The sequence below is a fragment of the Echiichthys vipera genome, assembly GCF_963691815.1.
Source record: "Echiichthys vipera genome assembly, chromosome: 21".
Taxonomy (NCBI): Eukaryota; Metazoa; Chordata; class Actinopteri; order Perciformes; family Trachinidae; genus Echiichthys; species Echiichthys vipera.
This window is the reverse complement of record NC_139846.1, coordinates 24,975,063-24,992,805: the sequence shown is the minus strand read 5'-3', so window position 1 is coordinate 24,992,805 and position 17,743 is coordinate 24,975,063. Positions and strand designations below refer to the sequence as shown.

Genomic DNA, 17,743 nt, shown 5'->3' with positions numbered 1-17,743 from the left:
CAGTCAAACTCCTCTAATCCTTGTTTTGATGCTGTGGTTTTCTGGAGGGGACGGGTTCAAACAGGCTCAAACAGACTCCGGTCTCCTGGAGCTACTGGGCCGGGTCTGACCAACCTGGCAACCCCACTGCTGGACTTCTGTTTTGTTGTTGCGACGATGATCTGGAGACACTAGATGGAGCTGCTCTGATCATTCTCCATATTCAACCTTTAAGAGGAACTGTTTCATGACAAGGTAAAGACGGAACTTTGAAAGCCCGGCTCGCCCCTGGAGGCTGCAGGTAAACACGTGTTCCTGTTGATGGAGCGGGAGGTACCTGATGATTGACAGCTGTGATTCACTCATGGTAACGCTTCCCTGTGAAGACTCCTGATTCCTGACGTTATTCCCATTGTTGATAAAGTTCATGTGCCCAGTTTCTGATCAGAGAATGAGTTTTTATTTATTTATTTTGATTAGAATCATCTTCATTAATAAAATCATCTGCTGATGAACTGAAAACACTCAATTTGCAACTCTCCGTTTTACTTTGAAGGTCTGGTTTCCGGTGTGTCGCTGTTGTCGGATTAAAGATTAAAGTGAGTGACGCAGCAGAGTCTTGGCTGTCCAATCACAGAAGCTCATCAGATTACTGACACGCGACTCTACAGCACGTCACGTGACCACAGAACAGCACGTATTTGTTTTATTGATGCGACAAAAATCAAATACACTGATCTATGAACAGTTGGATTCATGTTAAATATTATAATATAATAAACATAAAACATATGTTTGAATTTTCTTCTAAATACTTTATATTGTTTTTAATGTTTTCTTTGCATTTGTTTGTTCATGAAAAGATGCAAAATGTCTAAAAATAGATGCAAAACCATCACAAAAAGATGCAAAATGACTAAAAACAGATGCAAAACCACCACAAAAAGATGCTAAATTACTAAAAACAGATGCAAAACCAGCACAAAAAGATGCTAAATTACTAAAAACAGATGCAAAATCAGCACAAAAAGATGCAAAATGACTAAAAATAGATGCAAAACCACCACAAAAAGATGCAAAATGACTAAAAATAGATGCAAAACCACCACAAAAAGATGCAAAATGACTAAAAATAGATGCAAAACCACCACAAAAAGATGCAAAACCAGCACAAAAAGATGCAAAATGACTATAAATAGATGCAAAACCACCACAAAAAGATGCAAAATGACTAAAAAAGATGCAAAACCAGCACAAAAAGATGCAAAATGACTAAAAATAGATGCAAAACCACCACAAAAAGATGCAAAATGACTAAAAAAGATGCAAAACCAGCACAAAAAGATGCAAAATGACTATAAATAGATGCAAAACCACCACAAAAAGATGCAAAATGACTAAAAATAGATGCAAAACCACCACAAAAAGATGCAAAATGACTAAAAAAGATGCAAAACCAGCACAAAAAGATGCAAAATGACTATAAATAAATGCAAAACCACCACAAAAAGATGCAAAATGACTAAAAAAGATGCAAAACCAGCACAAAAAGATGCAAAATGACTAAAAATAGATGCAAAACCACCACAAAAAGATGCAAAATGACTAAAAAAGATGCAAAACCAGCACAAAAAGATGCAAAATGACTATAAATAGATGCAAAACCACCACAAAAAGATGCAAAATGACTAAAAATTGATGCAAAACCAGCACAAAAAGATGCAAAATGACTATAAATAGATGCAAAACCACCACAAAAAGATGCAAAATGACTAAAAAAGATGCAAAACCAGCACAAAAAGATGCAAAATGACTATAAATAGATGCAAAACCAGCACAAAAAGATGCAAAATGACTCAAATAACAGACACGGGAGGAAACAATAAAGTATATTTGTATTTATATATAAACTGTTTGAGGAGGGAAGATAAAACTGTGTATTATATTTTTATATTTAATATGGACCCATGTAAAGCTGCTCAGCGCGTGCATCCTGCAGCGTGAGCGGCCCCGTGCACGCTGCCGGTCCCCCCGGTCTCCGCGGTCCTCCCGGGCTCTGAGTGGTGCTGTCTCGCTCTTGTCTCCCCGTGTGAGAAACTGCCTTCCACTGCATTTCTCCAGCAGCGGACTAACCAGGCCTGTCGCAGCCGCTGCACGGTGGCCCCGAGCCGGGCTCAGACCCACCACAGACCCGGCACAGGTGTGACGGCGGGGGTCCACGGGAGGACGGCGGGTGCACCCTGACCCCCTTTCTGGCTGCTGGATTCCCGGAGCGCTCCGACCCGGGACGCGATGAAACCCCCGATCTAAAAGTGCGACACACATGCACATGATAAACGGGCCTGCGTCCGGGCGCAACTTTGCGTGTTCTGCGCCCAGAGTGCGGGATCCGCGGGGGAACCAGAGGCGAGGCTGCGGGATTATTGTCTGGGGAGGTGACGCGCACTTCGCAGCGGCTCCTTCTGCGCTGTCAGACGAGGAAGTGAGGCTCCACACACGCCCATTCGAGCCCGTCGCCCCCGCCGCAGCAGCCCCGGAGCCGCTCATCTGACAACAGCGAGAGCTCTTCTGGAAACATGCGGGGTGTCGCGGAGGTGCTTCCCCGGGACTAACGTGCAGGACGACGCCGATCTCTGGAGGTAGGTGACCGGGGAGCTTTACGCGCACCGCGCACACGCCGATGCCTCCCAATGTTATTATCGTGAGACTTCTCCACCGCGAAGGCCTGGCTCCATCTTTTTTTTTTTTTTTTTTTTTGATAGTCACACGCGTGATCTGTGGCCTAACTGTCAGCGTCACTGGTGACTGTTGCGTGAGCGCGCGCGCCAGATGTGAGCAGCTGTGATGTGAGAGGCACCTGCTCCAGGAGGATGTTAGCGGGGTGCGGGGTGCATGCGCGCTCACGCCGGTCACACCACAGACCTGCTGTTTGTGACATGTTTTCATATATGTGTGTGTTTGCGTGTGTGTGTGTGTGTGTGTGTGTGTGTGTGTGTGTGTGTGTGTGTGTGTGTGTGTGTGTGTGTGTGTGTGTGTGTGTGTGTGTGTGTGTGTGTGTGTGTGTGTGTGTGTCTTTCTGCATTTAAGGAAACTTGTAACACAAAAAATTAAAGTCAGTTAGCGTCATTTTGCATCTTTATTTTGCATCTTCACCACAAAAAGATGCAAAATGAATAAAAATAGATGCAAAACCACCACAAAAAGATGCAAAACTATCACTTAGGCCTATATATTTTTGTCTCTCCTCCTATTTTAGTCATTTTGCATCTTTTTGTGGTGGTTTTGCATCTATTTTTAGTCATTTTGCATCTTTTTGTGCTGGTTTTGCATCTATTTTTAGTCATTTTGCATCTTTTTGTGCTGGTTTTGCATCTATTTTTAGTCACTTTGCATCTTTTTGTGGTGGTTTTGCATCTATTTTGAGTCATTTTGCATCTTTTTGTGCTGGTTTTGCATCTATTTTTAGTCACTTTGCATCTATTTTTAGTCATTTTGCATCTATTTTGACGTCATCCTCACTGTTATAAGAATATTGATCACAGACACTTTGATGTGTATTAAATATATATTTGTGTGTTTGATGAGTCGCTCTCTCTCTCTCTCTCTCTCTCTCTCTCTCTCTCTCTCTCTCTCTCTCTCTCTCTCTCTCTCTCTCTCTCTCTCTCTCTCTCTCTCTCTCTCTCTCTCTCTCTCTCTCTCTCTCTCTCTCTCTCTCTCTCTCTCTCTCTCTCTCTCTCTCTCTCTGTGTTGCAGCGTGTTAAAGTGTTGAAGGATGGACAGGGAGCTGCTTCGTCAGAGCCAATCAGAACACGGCGAGGCCACCAATGGGACCAGCCCTCCGACCGTCGCCAACGCGCCCGACCCCTCCACCCCCACCACCCCGTCCCCGCCGCGGCTCACCCCCAACCCCATGCTCCTGGACTCACCTGCGCCCACGCTGACGCCCACCACCTCCTCCCCTCCTCCCCCTCTCACCCCCGCGCCCTCCATCTCTGCAGCCCACGTCCCCAAGATGGCGGCGGCGACGTCATCTCCTCACATGCTCGTCCCCGCTCCCCCTAAGCTCACCGCCACTGCGACGCCCCCCCTCCGCACGTACTCTCGCCCCATCCTTCCCTCTCCGACGGGCGCCGCCAAGTCCTCTCCTGGCTCTCTCCTCCCTCCTCCGTCCTCTTCCTCCCCCGTCGTAGCCAGCGCCGCCTCGCCGCTGCTCTCTTCAACGCACGCCATCGCCACCATGTCAACCAAGACCTCCACCGGCCTGACCAACGGGAACACTCGGCCCGTGTCCACGCCGACCTCCACGCCAATCACACCCTTTCACACACCAGCGAGTCCCCCTGGAAGACAGGTAACAGGTCACCGACACATGGTGGAGAAACTTAACGGTCTCCTTTAGTCGTCTAAACTTAACGGTCTCCTTTAGTCGTCTAAACTTAACGGTCTCCTTTAGTCGTCTAAACTTAACGGTCTCCTTTAGTGGTCTAAACCGTTGTGTTGTACCTGAGCAGTTCATTTAAAACATCTTAAAATCTTCCTTCTGTTGGTTCATGACTGCAGCTCGTCCTCATTTGCTTCCCTCCTCTCTTGTTGTCTTCAGGTGTCGCAGGCTCATCCCGGGGGAACACCTGGTTGTGTACGAGCCAATCAGATCCCTTCCCCCGTGAGGCAGAGGGTCTCCCAGCAGACCCTGCTCCTGGGGAAAGGTCTCAAAGGGTCTGGCCAAGACCAGGTGCTGCTGCGGGCTCAGATGGTAAACACGGATCTCTACGACGAGCCCGGCGAGTGCAGCGGCAGGAAAGACGACTTTAGAGGATTTAAATAAGATAGAAGCGGCGTTTAGAGCGATGAGGTGTTCAGGTTACGCGGGAAATACAGACGCTGTAGGGATTTTTACCTCACGTCAGCGTTTGGAGCTCTCCTGAAACACAGCGTATTGGAGCCGATCGCTCGGAGCGCTCAAGAACCGCTCATCTGATCAACATCTCGGTTCCCAGGCGACACACCCGTCAAGCGTGAAGTCGATCGCGTCCTTCCCTCCCCGACGGGCGCCACCAAATCGTCTCCTGGCTCTCTCCTCCCTCCTCTGTCCTCTTCCTTCCCCGTTGTAGGAAAGGAAAGGCGACTTTAGAGGATTTAAATAAGACAGAAGTGGCGTTTAGAGCGATGAGGCGTTCAGGTTACGTGGGAAATACAGACGCTGTTGGGAGTTTTACCTTAAAACATGTTTCATGTCAGCTTTTGGAGCTCTCCTGAAACACAGCGTATTGGAGCCGATCGCTCGGAGCGCTCAAGAACCGCTCATCTGATCAACATCTCGGTTCCCAGGCGACACACCCGTCAAGCGTGAAGTCGATCGCGTCCTTCCCTCCCCGACGGGCGCCACCAAATCGTCTCCTGGCTCTCTCCTCCCTCCTCTGTCCTCTTCCTTCCCCGTTGTAGGAAAGGAAAGGCGACTTTAGAGGATTTAAATAAGACAGAAGTGGCGTTTAGAGCGATGAGGCGTTCAGGTTACGTGGGAAATACAGACGCTGTTGGGAGTTTTACCTTAAAACATGTTTCATGTCAGCTTTTGGAGCTCTCCTGAAACACATTGAGAGTTGTACAGTAGTGTTTGGTATTTGAATGCACTCGTGCGGCGCCTGTTGGAGCCGAATGCTCGCCGCGTTCAAGAACCGCTCATCTGATCAACATCTCGGTTCCCAGGCGACACACCCGTCAAGCGTGAAGTCGATCGCGTCCTTCCCTCCCCGACGGCGCCGCCAAACCGTCTCCTGGCTCTCTCCTCCCTCCTCCGTGCTCTTCCTCCCCCCACGTAGGAAAGGAAAGACGACTTTAGAGGATTTAAATAAGACAGAAGCGGCGTTTAGAGCGATGAGGCGTTCAGGTTACACGGAAAATACAGACGCTGTTGGGAGTTTTGCCTCACGTCAGCGTTTGGAGCTCTCCTGAAACACATTGAGAGTTTTACAGTAGTGTTTTGTACTTGAATGCACTCGTGCGGCGCCTGTGAGCAGCGTATTGGAGCAGATCGCTCGGAGCGTTCGAGAACCGCTCATCCGATCAACATCTTGGCTCCTCGGCGACGCGCCCGCCAAGCGTGAAGTCGATCGCGTGAACGTTTCTTGAGATATGAGACAGACGAACGCAGACAGACAGATTCCGTCCTTTATGGTCAGATGATGCTGCTGCAGCGCCACCTATTGGCCAAACGCCACCAAATTCCCCACGTCCGCTCCTACGTCACGTTAACACGCGTCCACCAAATGTGGTTCCAATATCGCAAAGCGTTGGGGAGGTGTGACGCGGTTTGTGACATAAGCCCCGCCCCCACAGCATCGGAGCAAACTTTGAGGGCCAGCTGTAGAGAAACCGTACGAAACATCGGAAATCTGAAAACGTCAGTTGTTCTGGCACGATCCGGAGACGCTCCGCGCCAAATTTGGTGACGATTGCTCAACATTTGAAAGAGGAGAAGTGAAAAAACTGATTTGGACACAATTCAAAATGGAGATCCACTGAAGATGTTGCTCTTCTTCTTTACTTCCTGTTTCCTCTCTTTTCCTTTTCCTGCAGCTGATTCTTACGTCTGCTATGCGACCTGCCCTCTCCTCCTCCTCCTCTTCCTCCTCCTCCTCCTCTTCCTCCTCTAACCCTGCCTCCGCTCAGGTGAGCAGCAGATCCGACCTTTTGTGTGATTTCCTGTTGTTCCGTTCTTATATTTCAAAATAAAAGCCCTAGACTGTGTCAACTGTTCACCTGCAAGTATGAATACTTCAGGCTGTTCTCACAAACTTAACCGTCACCTTAAGTGGTCTAAACTTAACCGTCTCCTCCGTTTGGGGGCGGGGTTTATCAAAAACCTTGGACGCAGTGAAACGATGTGTTTGAGCTCTAACTGATGTTTCTGTCTCCTCTCCAGCTCCAGAGTCTCACCCTGAGACCTCCTCCCCCAGGGGCCCTCACCATCCCCCCGTCCCTGCGCCTGAAGCCGCCGCCCTCCTCGGCCCCGCCTCCCCTCTCTCGCCCTCACGCCCCTCTCTTCCCCCCCCTGAGGCCTCGACCACAGCCCTGCACCGCGGCAACGGAGAGCCCGAGCACGCCCAGCCGCCACCTCTCCGTCCCGCCTCCAAGTAGGTCCCAGAGGGCTGAGTCACGCGGGGTGTGACCATGGAGGGGGGGGGGGGGTGTAGGTGCATCACTTAACCATCATGATTACAATGGTCATCGTGCTTTTCATTACAATGTTAATAACAGAAGAATTAGTCTTATTGTTGCTGCACTTAAAGGGCCAGTACGCAGGAAACCTAGAGTAAACAACACGAATACAGACAACGACAGAGGTTTATGGACCAGCACTAACCAAGTCCAAACCAACTTCCACCAACGACTGGACCAGGACCAGGACTAGGCTGGGACTGGACCAGGACTAACAGTGTCCAAACCAACTTCCCACCAACGACTGGACCAGGACCAGGACCTTGACCAGGCTGGGACTGGACCAGCACTAACGAAGTCCAAACCATCTTTCACCAACGACTGGACCAGGACCAAGACCAGGCTGGGACTGGACCAGGACCAGGACCAGGCTGGGACTGGACCGGCTAACGAAGTCCAAACCAACTTCCATGAACGACTGGACCAGGACCAGGCTGGGACTGGACCATGACCAGAACCAGGCTGGGACTAGACCAGCACTAACGAAGTCCAAACCAACTTCCCACCAACGACGGTCGTTGGCACTTGGAGCACAAAGGGTTCCAGTGACATCATCGGCCTGTGAGAGGTTAAATACCTGGCTCTCACACCAGATAGTTGGACCAGTCCCAGCCTGGTCCTGGTCCAGGTCCTGGACCAGTCCCAGCCTGGTCCTGGTCCTGATCCTGGTCCTGGTCCTTGTCCTGGTCAGATGGTCCATGAACTGATGAAGGGATCGACCGTTATGGATCTTTCAGGGCCGATGCAGATAACGTTTTTTTTCACCAGCCTTAGCCGATGATCGTTACGGACTGCTGATTTTCTTTAGCCGATATTTTTTGGAGCAAAGGAACAAAAGGCGTCTCCAGCAACACGGAGCTGGTTGTGGACGCCTGTCTAATAATAATAATAATAATAATAAAACGCGTATCGATGTGGCCGTTGCGTTTCAGAGATGGAGAGAAGTTGGGGATAACATTGGTTTGAACTTGGACTCGGAGCTCGCTGTTCTTTTCTTGGACGGGTAAATTGCTAAATGATTAACAGCCCGGTCACAGCGGCCACCCATAACGCAATGCTAATACATTAGCATCCTGCTAACCATAGCCAAAGGCATACGGCTACTGCTAATACAAGTTCAGGTTTATGTTAAATGTAAATGGACTTGTACTTATAAAGCGCTTTTCTAGTCTTCTGACTACTCAAGGCGCTTTCACAGTGTTTGTCACATTCACGCATTCACGCGGGTTTTTCCGACTGTGAAATCGCAATCTTTTCCCGTCCAGTCATCCGCCATTGCCGCAGACGGGTTTCCTCCAAAGAAACATGAACTTGCATCTGCTTTAGTCGAACAGCCAATCACAGGGCTGGCTCTCTCAGCTGCTCTGTGATTGGTCAAAGTCTTCCGAGCCAAGGAGAGACGCAGAGGTCTGATCTTCTCTCACATCACTTCCATTATCCCCAAGGTTATTATGGAGGTTTTTGCCTAATGCTGCCAAAAGTAAGCTGCCTACTGAGCCTTTAAGGGGGATTTAAATGGGCTGCATGTAAACAAACGGGGCTCCTGCACGCCGACAATACACGTACACTAAGAACAGTTTGACAACAAGCGCAAACAATGAATCCATTAATAAGTTAGCTGCTTTTTAACTTTCTATCTTTCTTCTCTTGCAGCTCTCTACTCTCCGGTGCGAGCCGTCCCTCTGAGACCCAGACTTCACTCTCCAAACAGTCACCGAGCGGTGTCGCCGCGGCAAACCTCAACCCTCCAAGCGATCGCTGCTGCCCCCGCCTGTCAGGCCCCTCCCATGAGCAGGCCGCTGACTGGACTGAAGAGCTGCCCGTTAACTCAAACTATGCTGGCGCCCGGCCAATCCCAGCACGCCTCGTTATCCGTGGCCAACCCCATGTCTGCTTCCTCCCATTTCGAGCGCTCGCCGTCCGCAGCGAGGCAGCTGCAAATCATCGCCCTCTCTTCGGGCCGCCAGACGCAACCTTGCACGTACACCCACGCCGTGCAGTCGGCGGCGCCTCCTGTTGTAGAGTCGCACGAGCTCTCCAGCCAATCAAATAGGACGTTGAGCGGGGAAGACGTGCTTCCTCTTCCTGTGAACCCCTCGTTGCCAAAAAATGCCTCTCCCCTGCCCTCGCCTCCGTCCCTCCTGAGCCCGGCTTCCCCTCCGAGTCAGGCCGGTCCTCAAACACAAACTCTGACCCCGAAAAGAGAGGTGAAGGAGAGCGAAGAGCGGCGAGAGAGAGGACGATGCACAAGACAAGGAGTCAGAGAGGAGGGCAGCGTTGGTAAAGACCTGACAGACGACCAAAGAGAGAAAGCGAAGGAGGAGAAACAGAGACTTCCAGCTGAGAAGGAACAGGAAGTGGAAACAGCCAGAGAGGAAGAACAAATGGAAGTGACGGAGGACGGCCAGAGAGCAGGAAGAGGCGAGGAGAAGAAGACGCAGGAGGAAGAGGAAGGAGAGACCCCCATGGACCAGTCTGAGAACCTGACCGGTCAGATTCTCCACCAGTACCAGAACACGGACCCTGTCCCTGTCCCGACGGCGGACACTGTTAAAGAATCCAGCGTGGAACCAAAACCCGCCTTGCGTCTCATTCCAGCTCCAGTTTCGGTTGCGGTTCCAGAGGTCTCGGTACAAAGCCAGAGGCTACCAGAGTCTCACCGGGACCTGCAGCCCGTCAACCAGGAGGACTTCTGCGAGAACATGTCGACACAGTCCGACAACCAGTCAGGTACCTTCATCTGTAGACCTCAAGGGCGCAGATTTCACCTTTGCTAACTCCATTTAAGTGAATATCAGTTTAAAGATTGTGTAAATCAATGATAAACTAAAGACAAATGTGTTATTGACCACCCGGGTAATAAGGAGTACTCAGTTCTCTGAAACATTGGGGGTTCGTCCACCGGGTTTCAAACAGATCGGCATTCTTATGAGAAGATGGAAAGTGTTAGAAACCGAAACTCAAACACAAATAAAACCATTTGTCTTCGTCAGTATCATCGTCAAATCATGGACGGGTAAACTGCTAAATGATTAACAGCCTGGTCACAGCGGCCACCCATACCACAATGTCGGAGGTTGCTAATACATTAGCCTCCTGCTAACCGTAGCCAAAGGCACACGGCTACTGCTAATACAAGTTCGGGTTTATGTTGAATGGTAAATGGACTTTTCTAGTCTTCTGAATACTCACGGCGCTTTCACAGTGTTTGTCACATTCACACGTTCACGCGGGTTTTTCCAAACGTGAAATCGCAATCTTTCCCCGTCCAGTCATCCGCCATTGCCGCAGACGGGTTTCCACCAAAGAAACACGAACTTGCATCTGCTTTAGTCGAACAGCCAATCACAGGGCTCGCTCTCTCATCTGAATGAATACAAATATTTCCAAGTCTGGAAGAAACAAGGTTTGAAAATGATAAAAACTGAGCAGTACTCCATTTTCTGAGACATTGGGGGCTCGTCCACCGAGTCTATAACAGATCAGCATTCTTATGAGAAGATGGAAGGTGTTAGAGACCTAAACTCAGACACGTAACCCAAATAAAACCGTTCGTCTTCTAAAGTATCATCTTCAAATCATCAACAACGCATCCTCAAAGAAAAGTCAGAAGAAAAACAGACGTTTAGAAAGTTGTACGATGTTTTCGGGTCGTCGTCCGTCCGTCTCTTATAAACGTGTTACCTCAGGAACCCCTGGAGGGATTTTCTTCAAATTTGAATGAATACAAATGTTTCCAAGTCTGAAAGAAACAAGGTTTGAAAATGATAAAAACTGAGCAGTACTCCATTCTCTGAAACATTGGGGGCTCGTCCATGGGGTCTCTAACAGATCGGCATTCTTATGAGAAGATGGAAAGTGTTAGAAACCGAAACTCATACACAAATAAAACCATTCGTCTTCTAAAGTATCATCGTCAAATCATCAACAACGCATCCTCAAAGATAAGTCAGAATAAAAACTGACGTTTAGAAAGTTGTACGATGTTTTTGGGTCGTCGCAGATGAAAAATAAAAAATCCATCCGTTTACCTCCGAGGAGAAGTGAGGGCCAGAGGCTAGCTGTCACTCAAGAGGCCACGCCCCTAATTATTCATAAACTTTAACCTCCAATAAAATAAAAACTAGCCCCTCCCCCTCAGTGTTGTCATGGAGACCTGATCTAAACACACAGACTAGAATGTTCTTTTGTCCTTAAACAGGTTTAATGATGCTCTGTAAACGGCCTGTTTAACATGGGGCTCAATGAGAAACTGCTCTGTTATGAAACCTGCCCCTAGTGGACACTCAGAGAACTGACGCTGACGGAGCTTCCTGATTGGATCAAACAGGAAGTGGCTGTAGTGGGGGCTAGGTTTAGATCATGGACCGATGGACCCAATATAGACCCGATCCGCAGACGTTCAGTGTTTAGTGGGATCACGAAAAACTTGATATCAGCGTTTTTTTAGAGATGTAACGTCGACTGAAAGGCGACGTTTCAACGCCAGTCACCGTGGAAACAGCTTAGTATGAATATTTGTATTTGGCAACGATCTAACTGCTCTAACTCGTCTCTTCTCTCTCCAGCTCTGTCCAGCCTCTCCTCCCAGTCTCCCCCCTCCTCACCCTTCATTCCCCCGTCTGCAGACAACCCTCCCCCGCTCCTCCCCGCTCAGACCGTCCACCCGACCGACCTCAGCCTGTCGCAGCACGAGACGGGGAAAGCTGACAAAACGGTCGACGAGTCCCAAACCGAGACCGAGACGCAGCCCTGCGGACGATCGGGGGATGAGTCGGGGAGCTTCGGCCAATCGCTGAGCAGCCCCTGGGAGCCGAGGGCGTGGCCTGAGGGACGGCAGGTTCTGACTCACCTGGTGGAGGGATTTGTGATCCAGGAGGGGCTCCAACCGTTTCCTGTACGCACACACACACACACACACACACACACACACACACACACAAAGTAAAGTAAAGTAAAGTAAGATAACGTACGTAAGGTTCTGTGGAGAGTTTAACTTCCTGTGTGTGGTGCAGGTGAACCGCTCGTCCCTGCTGGTTCCAGAGCAGGTGACCAAACCAGAGGAGGTGAACGGGACCAACGGGAGCGCGGCGCTGCCCGTGACGGACGCAGCGAAACAAGCTGAGCACTCCACCGAGTCAGAGGGCGAGGAGGCGGGAGACACAGACGACCCCGCCAACAGTAAGAGCCTCTCCACCGGGTCTCAAACAGATCGCCAATAAAAATATCTCTAAGTGTGAAAGAATAAGGTTTAACAATGGTAAAGAACTAAGAAGTACTCAGTTCTCTGAAACATTGGGGGCTCGTCCACCAGGTCTCTAACAGATCAGCATTCTTATGAGAAGATGGAAAGTGTTAGAAACCGAAACTCATACCAAAATAAAAGCGTTTGTCTTCTTCAGTATCATCTTCAAATCATCAACAACGCATCCTCAAAGAAAAGTCAGAATAAAAACAGACGTTTAGAAAGATGTACGATGTTTTCGGGTCGTCCGTCCGTCTCTTAAACAGGTGTTACCTCAGGAACCCCTGGATTTTCTTCAAATTTGGCACAAACTTCCACTAGGACTCAAAGATGAACTGATTTGATTTCTAAGGTCAAAAGGTCAAAGTCAAAGGTCACTGTGACCTCACGTCTGTCCGTCTCATTCTTGTGAAAGGGATATTTTTAGGAATTTTCTTCAAATTTGGCAAAAACATCCACTTGGACTCAAAGATGAACTGACTCACGTCACTGTGAACTCACATCTTTCCCATTTCTCAGGAACACCTTGATGTATTTTCTTCAAATGTCCACTTGGATAAAATTATTAGATTTTAAAGGTCAAAGGTCAAGGTCACACGTGCTTCCCATTCTCGGGAACGCAATATCTCAGGAACTCTGGAGGGATTTTCTTCAAAGATGAACTGAAAAGGTCACTGTGACCTCTAGCAGGGGACCCCAAACTTCCCTTTCCCGGGCCACATTAACCAGCTCTAACTGGGGGATCCTGAGGCGTTCCCAGGCCAGTGTGGAGATCTAATCTCTCCACCTGGTCCTGGGTCTTCCCCGAGGCCTCCTCCCAGCTGGACGTGCCTGGAACACCTCCCTAGGGAGGCGCCCAGGGTTCATCCTTACCAGATGATCCTGAACCACTTCAACTGGCTCCTTTCAACACAAAGGAGCAGCGGCTCTACTCCGAGTTCCTCACGGATGCTGAACTTCTCCCCCTCTCTCTAAGGGAGACTCCAGCCCCCCTCCTGAGGAAACACATTTCACACGCTTGGACCTGGACCTGGTTCTTTGGGTCCTGACCCAGCTTTCATGACCACAGGTGAGGGTAGGAACCAGGACTGAGGGTAGATCCAGCCCCTTTGCCTTCCTCAGCTCTCTTTTGGTCACAACGGTGCGGTAGAGCGACTGCAGCTCCGCCCCCGCTGCTCCGATTCTCCGGCCAAACTCACGCTCCATCGTCCCCTCACTCGTGAACAAGATCCCGAGGGACTTGAACTCCTTCACTTGGGGTCAGGACTCATTCCCTACCTCGAGAAACAATCCACGATCTAAATATATAAAATGGAAAAACCAAAACCCTTCTCTCAGTTGCATCGAGCCGAACACAGTAAAAATCTAATGACAGAAATATAACGTGCAGCTTTAACGGAAATCAAACCGGTGACCCCGTCTCTCTCTCTCACACACACACAGTGTCGGCTCACAGGGACAGGACGGTGCTGCACTGCCAGTTCTGCGGGAAGAGAGGCCACGCACACAACTTCATGCGGTCCAAACGCTTCTGCTCCACTTCCTGTGCACGCGGGTGAGACCGGCCTCCATTGGCTGGGAGAGAACGTGTGTGTGTGTGTGTGTGTGTGTGTGTGTGTGTGTGTGTGTGTGTGTGTGTGTGTGTGTGTGTGTGTGTGTGTGTGTGTGTGTGTGTGTGTGTGTGTGTGTGTGTGTGTGTGTGTGTGTGTGTGTGTGTGTGTGTGTGTGTGTGTGTGTGTGTGTGTGTGTGTGAAATTTAGACGTGGTTCCTGAAGTGCAGCGGTGTGTTTAGATGTGTTGTTGTCACGCTGGCAGGATGTGTGTGTGTGTGTGTGTGTGTGTGTGTGTGTGTGTGTGTGTGTGTGTGTGTGTGTGTGTGTGTGTGTGTGTGTGTGTGTGTGTGTGTGTAGAGACGTGTTAAAGAGTGTGATTTCAAACACGCTTCTCTCTTCTTCCGTCAGGTTTAACGTCCGTCTGACGAAGCGTCTGCGGGCTCTGAGCGCAGGGAGCCGGTCAGAGAGGCCCCGCCCGGCGCTGAACCGGGCCGAGTCCGTCCCTGGGAAGCCTCTTTTACTGCGGCTGGTAGGGGACCCTGAACTAACCACCGCTTTAAAACACTCAGAGTACAAAGAGTCGACTTCAGTCACACTGAAAACTGTCGTGTTTATCGTTAATGAGTCAGTTTATCATGATTTCTACCAACAAAACAATGATTTTTACCAACAAAACAATGATTTTACCAACAAAACAATGATTTTTACCAACAAAACAATGATTTTACCAACAAAACAATGATTTTTACCAACAAAACAATGATTTTACCAACAAAACAATAATTTTTTCCAATAAAACAATGATTTTACCAACAAAACAATGATTTTTACCAACAAAACAATGATTTTACCAATAAAACATTGATTTTACCAATAAAACCACCATGTATACAGTAATATACAGTGTATTTATTATATTGTTATTGTATTATATCCATACAGTTTATAATATCTACAGTTATATTTATTTATGTATATTTAATTAATGTTATTTATTTTTATTATAAGGAGAAAATAAACAAAAGAGTCTGAATGAAGCAGAACCTTCTGGATCCTCAGTCTTAAAATAACGAAGGATGAACTCACCGTGTTTTTCAGCCTCGTGACCTCTGGAGCGCCGGGCGCCGTGAGAAGGACGGAAAGGAGAAGGCGACGGCGGCAGAAGAGGAAGAAGAAGACGAGGAGGAGGAGGAGGAGGAGGAGGAGGACATGGAGGGAGGAGGGGAGGAGGAGGAGGAGGAGGACGATGACGGCGGGGAGGAGGATCCCGCGGTCGCCATGACAGCCAGGATGGAGCGTCGGGCGGCGCGGAGAGCGAGGAGGGCGTCTGCACCGGCGCTGACCAGCTCGTCGACGCCCACGACCACGTTCAAACCCGCCCCCTCCCAGTGGAGCGTGGAGGACGTCACGGCCTTCATCCACACACTTCCAGGTGATGTTAATGAAACACACACGCGCGGCGTCGCCACGGTGGCCGCCAGCATCACCGAGAACCGCCCGTTTGATTTACGCAGACACCCGGGAGCGTTAATCCACAGCAGATGACACACGCCGCCGCTTCTCCGTCGCCGCTCATCCAATTAAGTGTTTCACAAAATCGCTGGCGTGCGTTCTTTAAACATCTGGAAGACAAAAACAAAGCTGTAAATCTCTCACTGCAGAACACAGAGAGGCTTTTATTTTGAAGGTTTTCAGGAAGTTAATACTCGTCTTTAGGTGTTTTTTATGAACTCTAATGATTAATATTTTCATAATGAGCGTGACGGGCAAATAAAACATTACACCAAAGCAACAACGACGGACGGACGCTACAGAAAAGAAGAATAAAAATGATTTTCTGGTCTTGGTTTTGCTTCTCGGGTTCCACCTCATGTGACCATGACTAGGAAATAAAGTTTAATAATCATTACGATGATAATAAACTTTATTTATACAGTTTTCGTGACACAGACGCATTTAAAACAGAGTGAAATGAACTCAAAGAAGAGATTATATGATATGTTGGAAGCGTGCACGAGAGCAGCCCGTCATGAAACATGTTGCATGAAGAAGTGAAGAGTACACACGAAACCGGAAACTGCAACAAGGCACAAAAAACAACCATTTTAGCCAATCAGGGCGCACTCACACTGTGCCTCCGCACCGTGCCCAAACAGGTTCCACAGCTAAAGTCTGGTTCCTTTGACCAGTGTGAGTGCAACCGTACCACGTCTAGGAGCGGCACGCTTGCCGTCCACGGCCCGTTTGGGAGAGGTGGGCTTTAGTAAAGCATGTTTGCACGTGTACGAGCACGAGCGTGCGCACGTGTACGAGCACGAGGCCTACGGCGGTTCTGAGGTCATTTCCTGTGCGCCTGTTGGGACGTAGAAAAAAGAAGGAGGGACCATGCGCGGACATTTCAAACAATGGCGGTGAAAGGTTCACGTTGGTGTGATGCGGAGGTGGAGTGTTTACTGCAGATTTGGTCGATGAAAAGATTCAAAAACAGTCGACAAGACGCACAAAAACTCTGAGGTCTACGGAAAGATCTGGAAACAAAGCCACGCATCGCCATGACGTCATCAATGCGTGTGACGTGTTACGGCGTGATGACGTATAGGCAGCAAGAAGCATTCTCCGAGGCCCAGGTAGTGTGAGTACAAACGGGCCTGGAGGGGGGGACAAGGACCCTAAAGCACGGGGCGCGGGACGGAGGAACAGTGGGAGGGCGCCCTAAAACAACCATTTTAGTCATGTTAGCGTTAGCGTTGGTTGGTCAGGATGAGGAAAAAGGTTGTGTTTGGTTTCGTGCGTCTGTTTTCACCGTTATATGTCAGAAGCGTGCACGAGACGAGCCCGCCCTGATGCATGACCTCTAACATCCTCGTGTGTCGTTGTGTCTTTGGCGTCCCCAGGCTGCGGCGACGTGGCCGAGGCGTTCCGGCTGCAGGAGATCGACGGGCAGGCTCTGCTGCTGCTCACCGAGGACCACCTGATGACCAGCATGAACATCAAACTGGGGCCGGCCCTCAAGATCTGCGCTCACATCAACGCGCTGAAGAACCAGTGAGGGAGGGAGAGAGGGGGGGGGGGGGGGGGGGGGAGCGAGAGGGGGAGAGGGGGAGAGAGAGAGGGAGAGGGGGACACGCAGCAGAGGAGAGCGAGTTTTTAAAGCTGACACCAAGGATGACAGAACAAAGTCACAAAAAGAGACGGGAACTGATGAGATGTGAAACGGAGGTGTGGCCTTAGGAGACGGGGGACGGGCGCGCGGAGACACCTGGACGTCGTCCTCGAACCGCGGCGGGACGTTTTTGTAACTTTGTGTACATTTGGAGCGATTTCATGAAGGATTTTGAACATTTAATATATAAAATTTGTCTATTTAGTTTTTTTAGGAACGTGACGTCGACGACAAATCTATCCAGTAGCTAACATAACCGCTGTGTGTGTACAAATATTAATATTAATAATGATGATGATGATGATGATGATGATTATAGGTAGACTTTGTAAGTGATTCATGAGAGTGTCATGTTTTCTATCACTATATTCTGCACAGAAACGCGTCTGTGATTAAAGAAGAGGAGAAAAGTCAGCGTCAGGGTCGAGGCCGGTGTCTTTCATCGTCACATTTTTATGGTTTCATGCTCGAGATTATTTAATAAATGAATAATTAATCAAGACGCTCGTTTGATTTGGTTGATTTTGGTTTAATTCGACGTAAAAACGCAGGAAAAGACGAGAGTCGGACTTTAAATGGAGAGAT

General features: G+C 49.1%; 1 protein-coding gene across 2 annotated transcripts; it reads left to right on the top strand.

Annotated features, from left to right (window-relative positions):
• Positions 1 to 1,975: 1,975 nt before the first annotated feature.
• Positions 1,976 to 17,044, top strand: LOC310963099 (uncharacterized protein; the record flags this gene model as incomplete). Of its 2 annotated transcripts, XM_083935751.1 has the most annotated exons (12): positions 1,976 to 2,618; positions 3,733 to 4,330; positions 4,580 to 4,732; positions 6,556 to 6,648; positions 6,902 to 7,112; positions 8,851 to 9,927; positions 11,766 to 12,094; positions 12,213 to 12,378; positions 13,886 to 13,997; positions 14,404 to 14,524; positions 15,094 to 15,427; positions 16,890 to 17,044. In XM_083935751.1, exons 2-12 carry the CDS (start codon positions 3,752 to 3,754, stop codon positions 17,042 to 17,044), a joined length of 3,330 nt encoding a protein of 1,109 aa, XP_083791877.1. In that variant the 5' UTR covers positions 1,976 to 2,618; positions 3,733 to 3,751. The 2 variants fall into 2 exon arrangements, with proteins under 2 accessions (XP_083791877.1, XP_083791878.1); XM_083935752.1 differs by lacking the exon at positions 6,556 to 6,648 and having other exon boundaries at positions 1,977 to 2,618.
• Between the last annotated feature and the right edge of the window lie 699 nt (positions 17,045 to 17,743).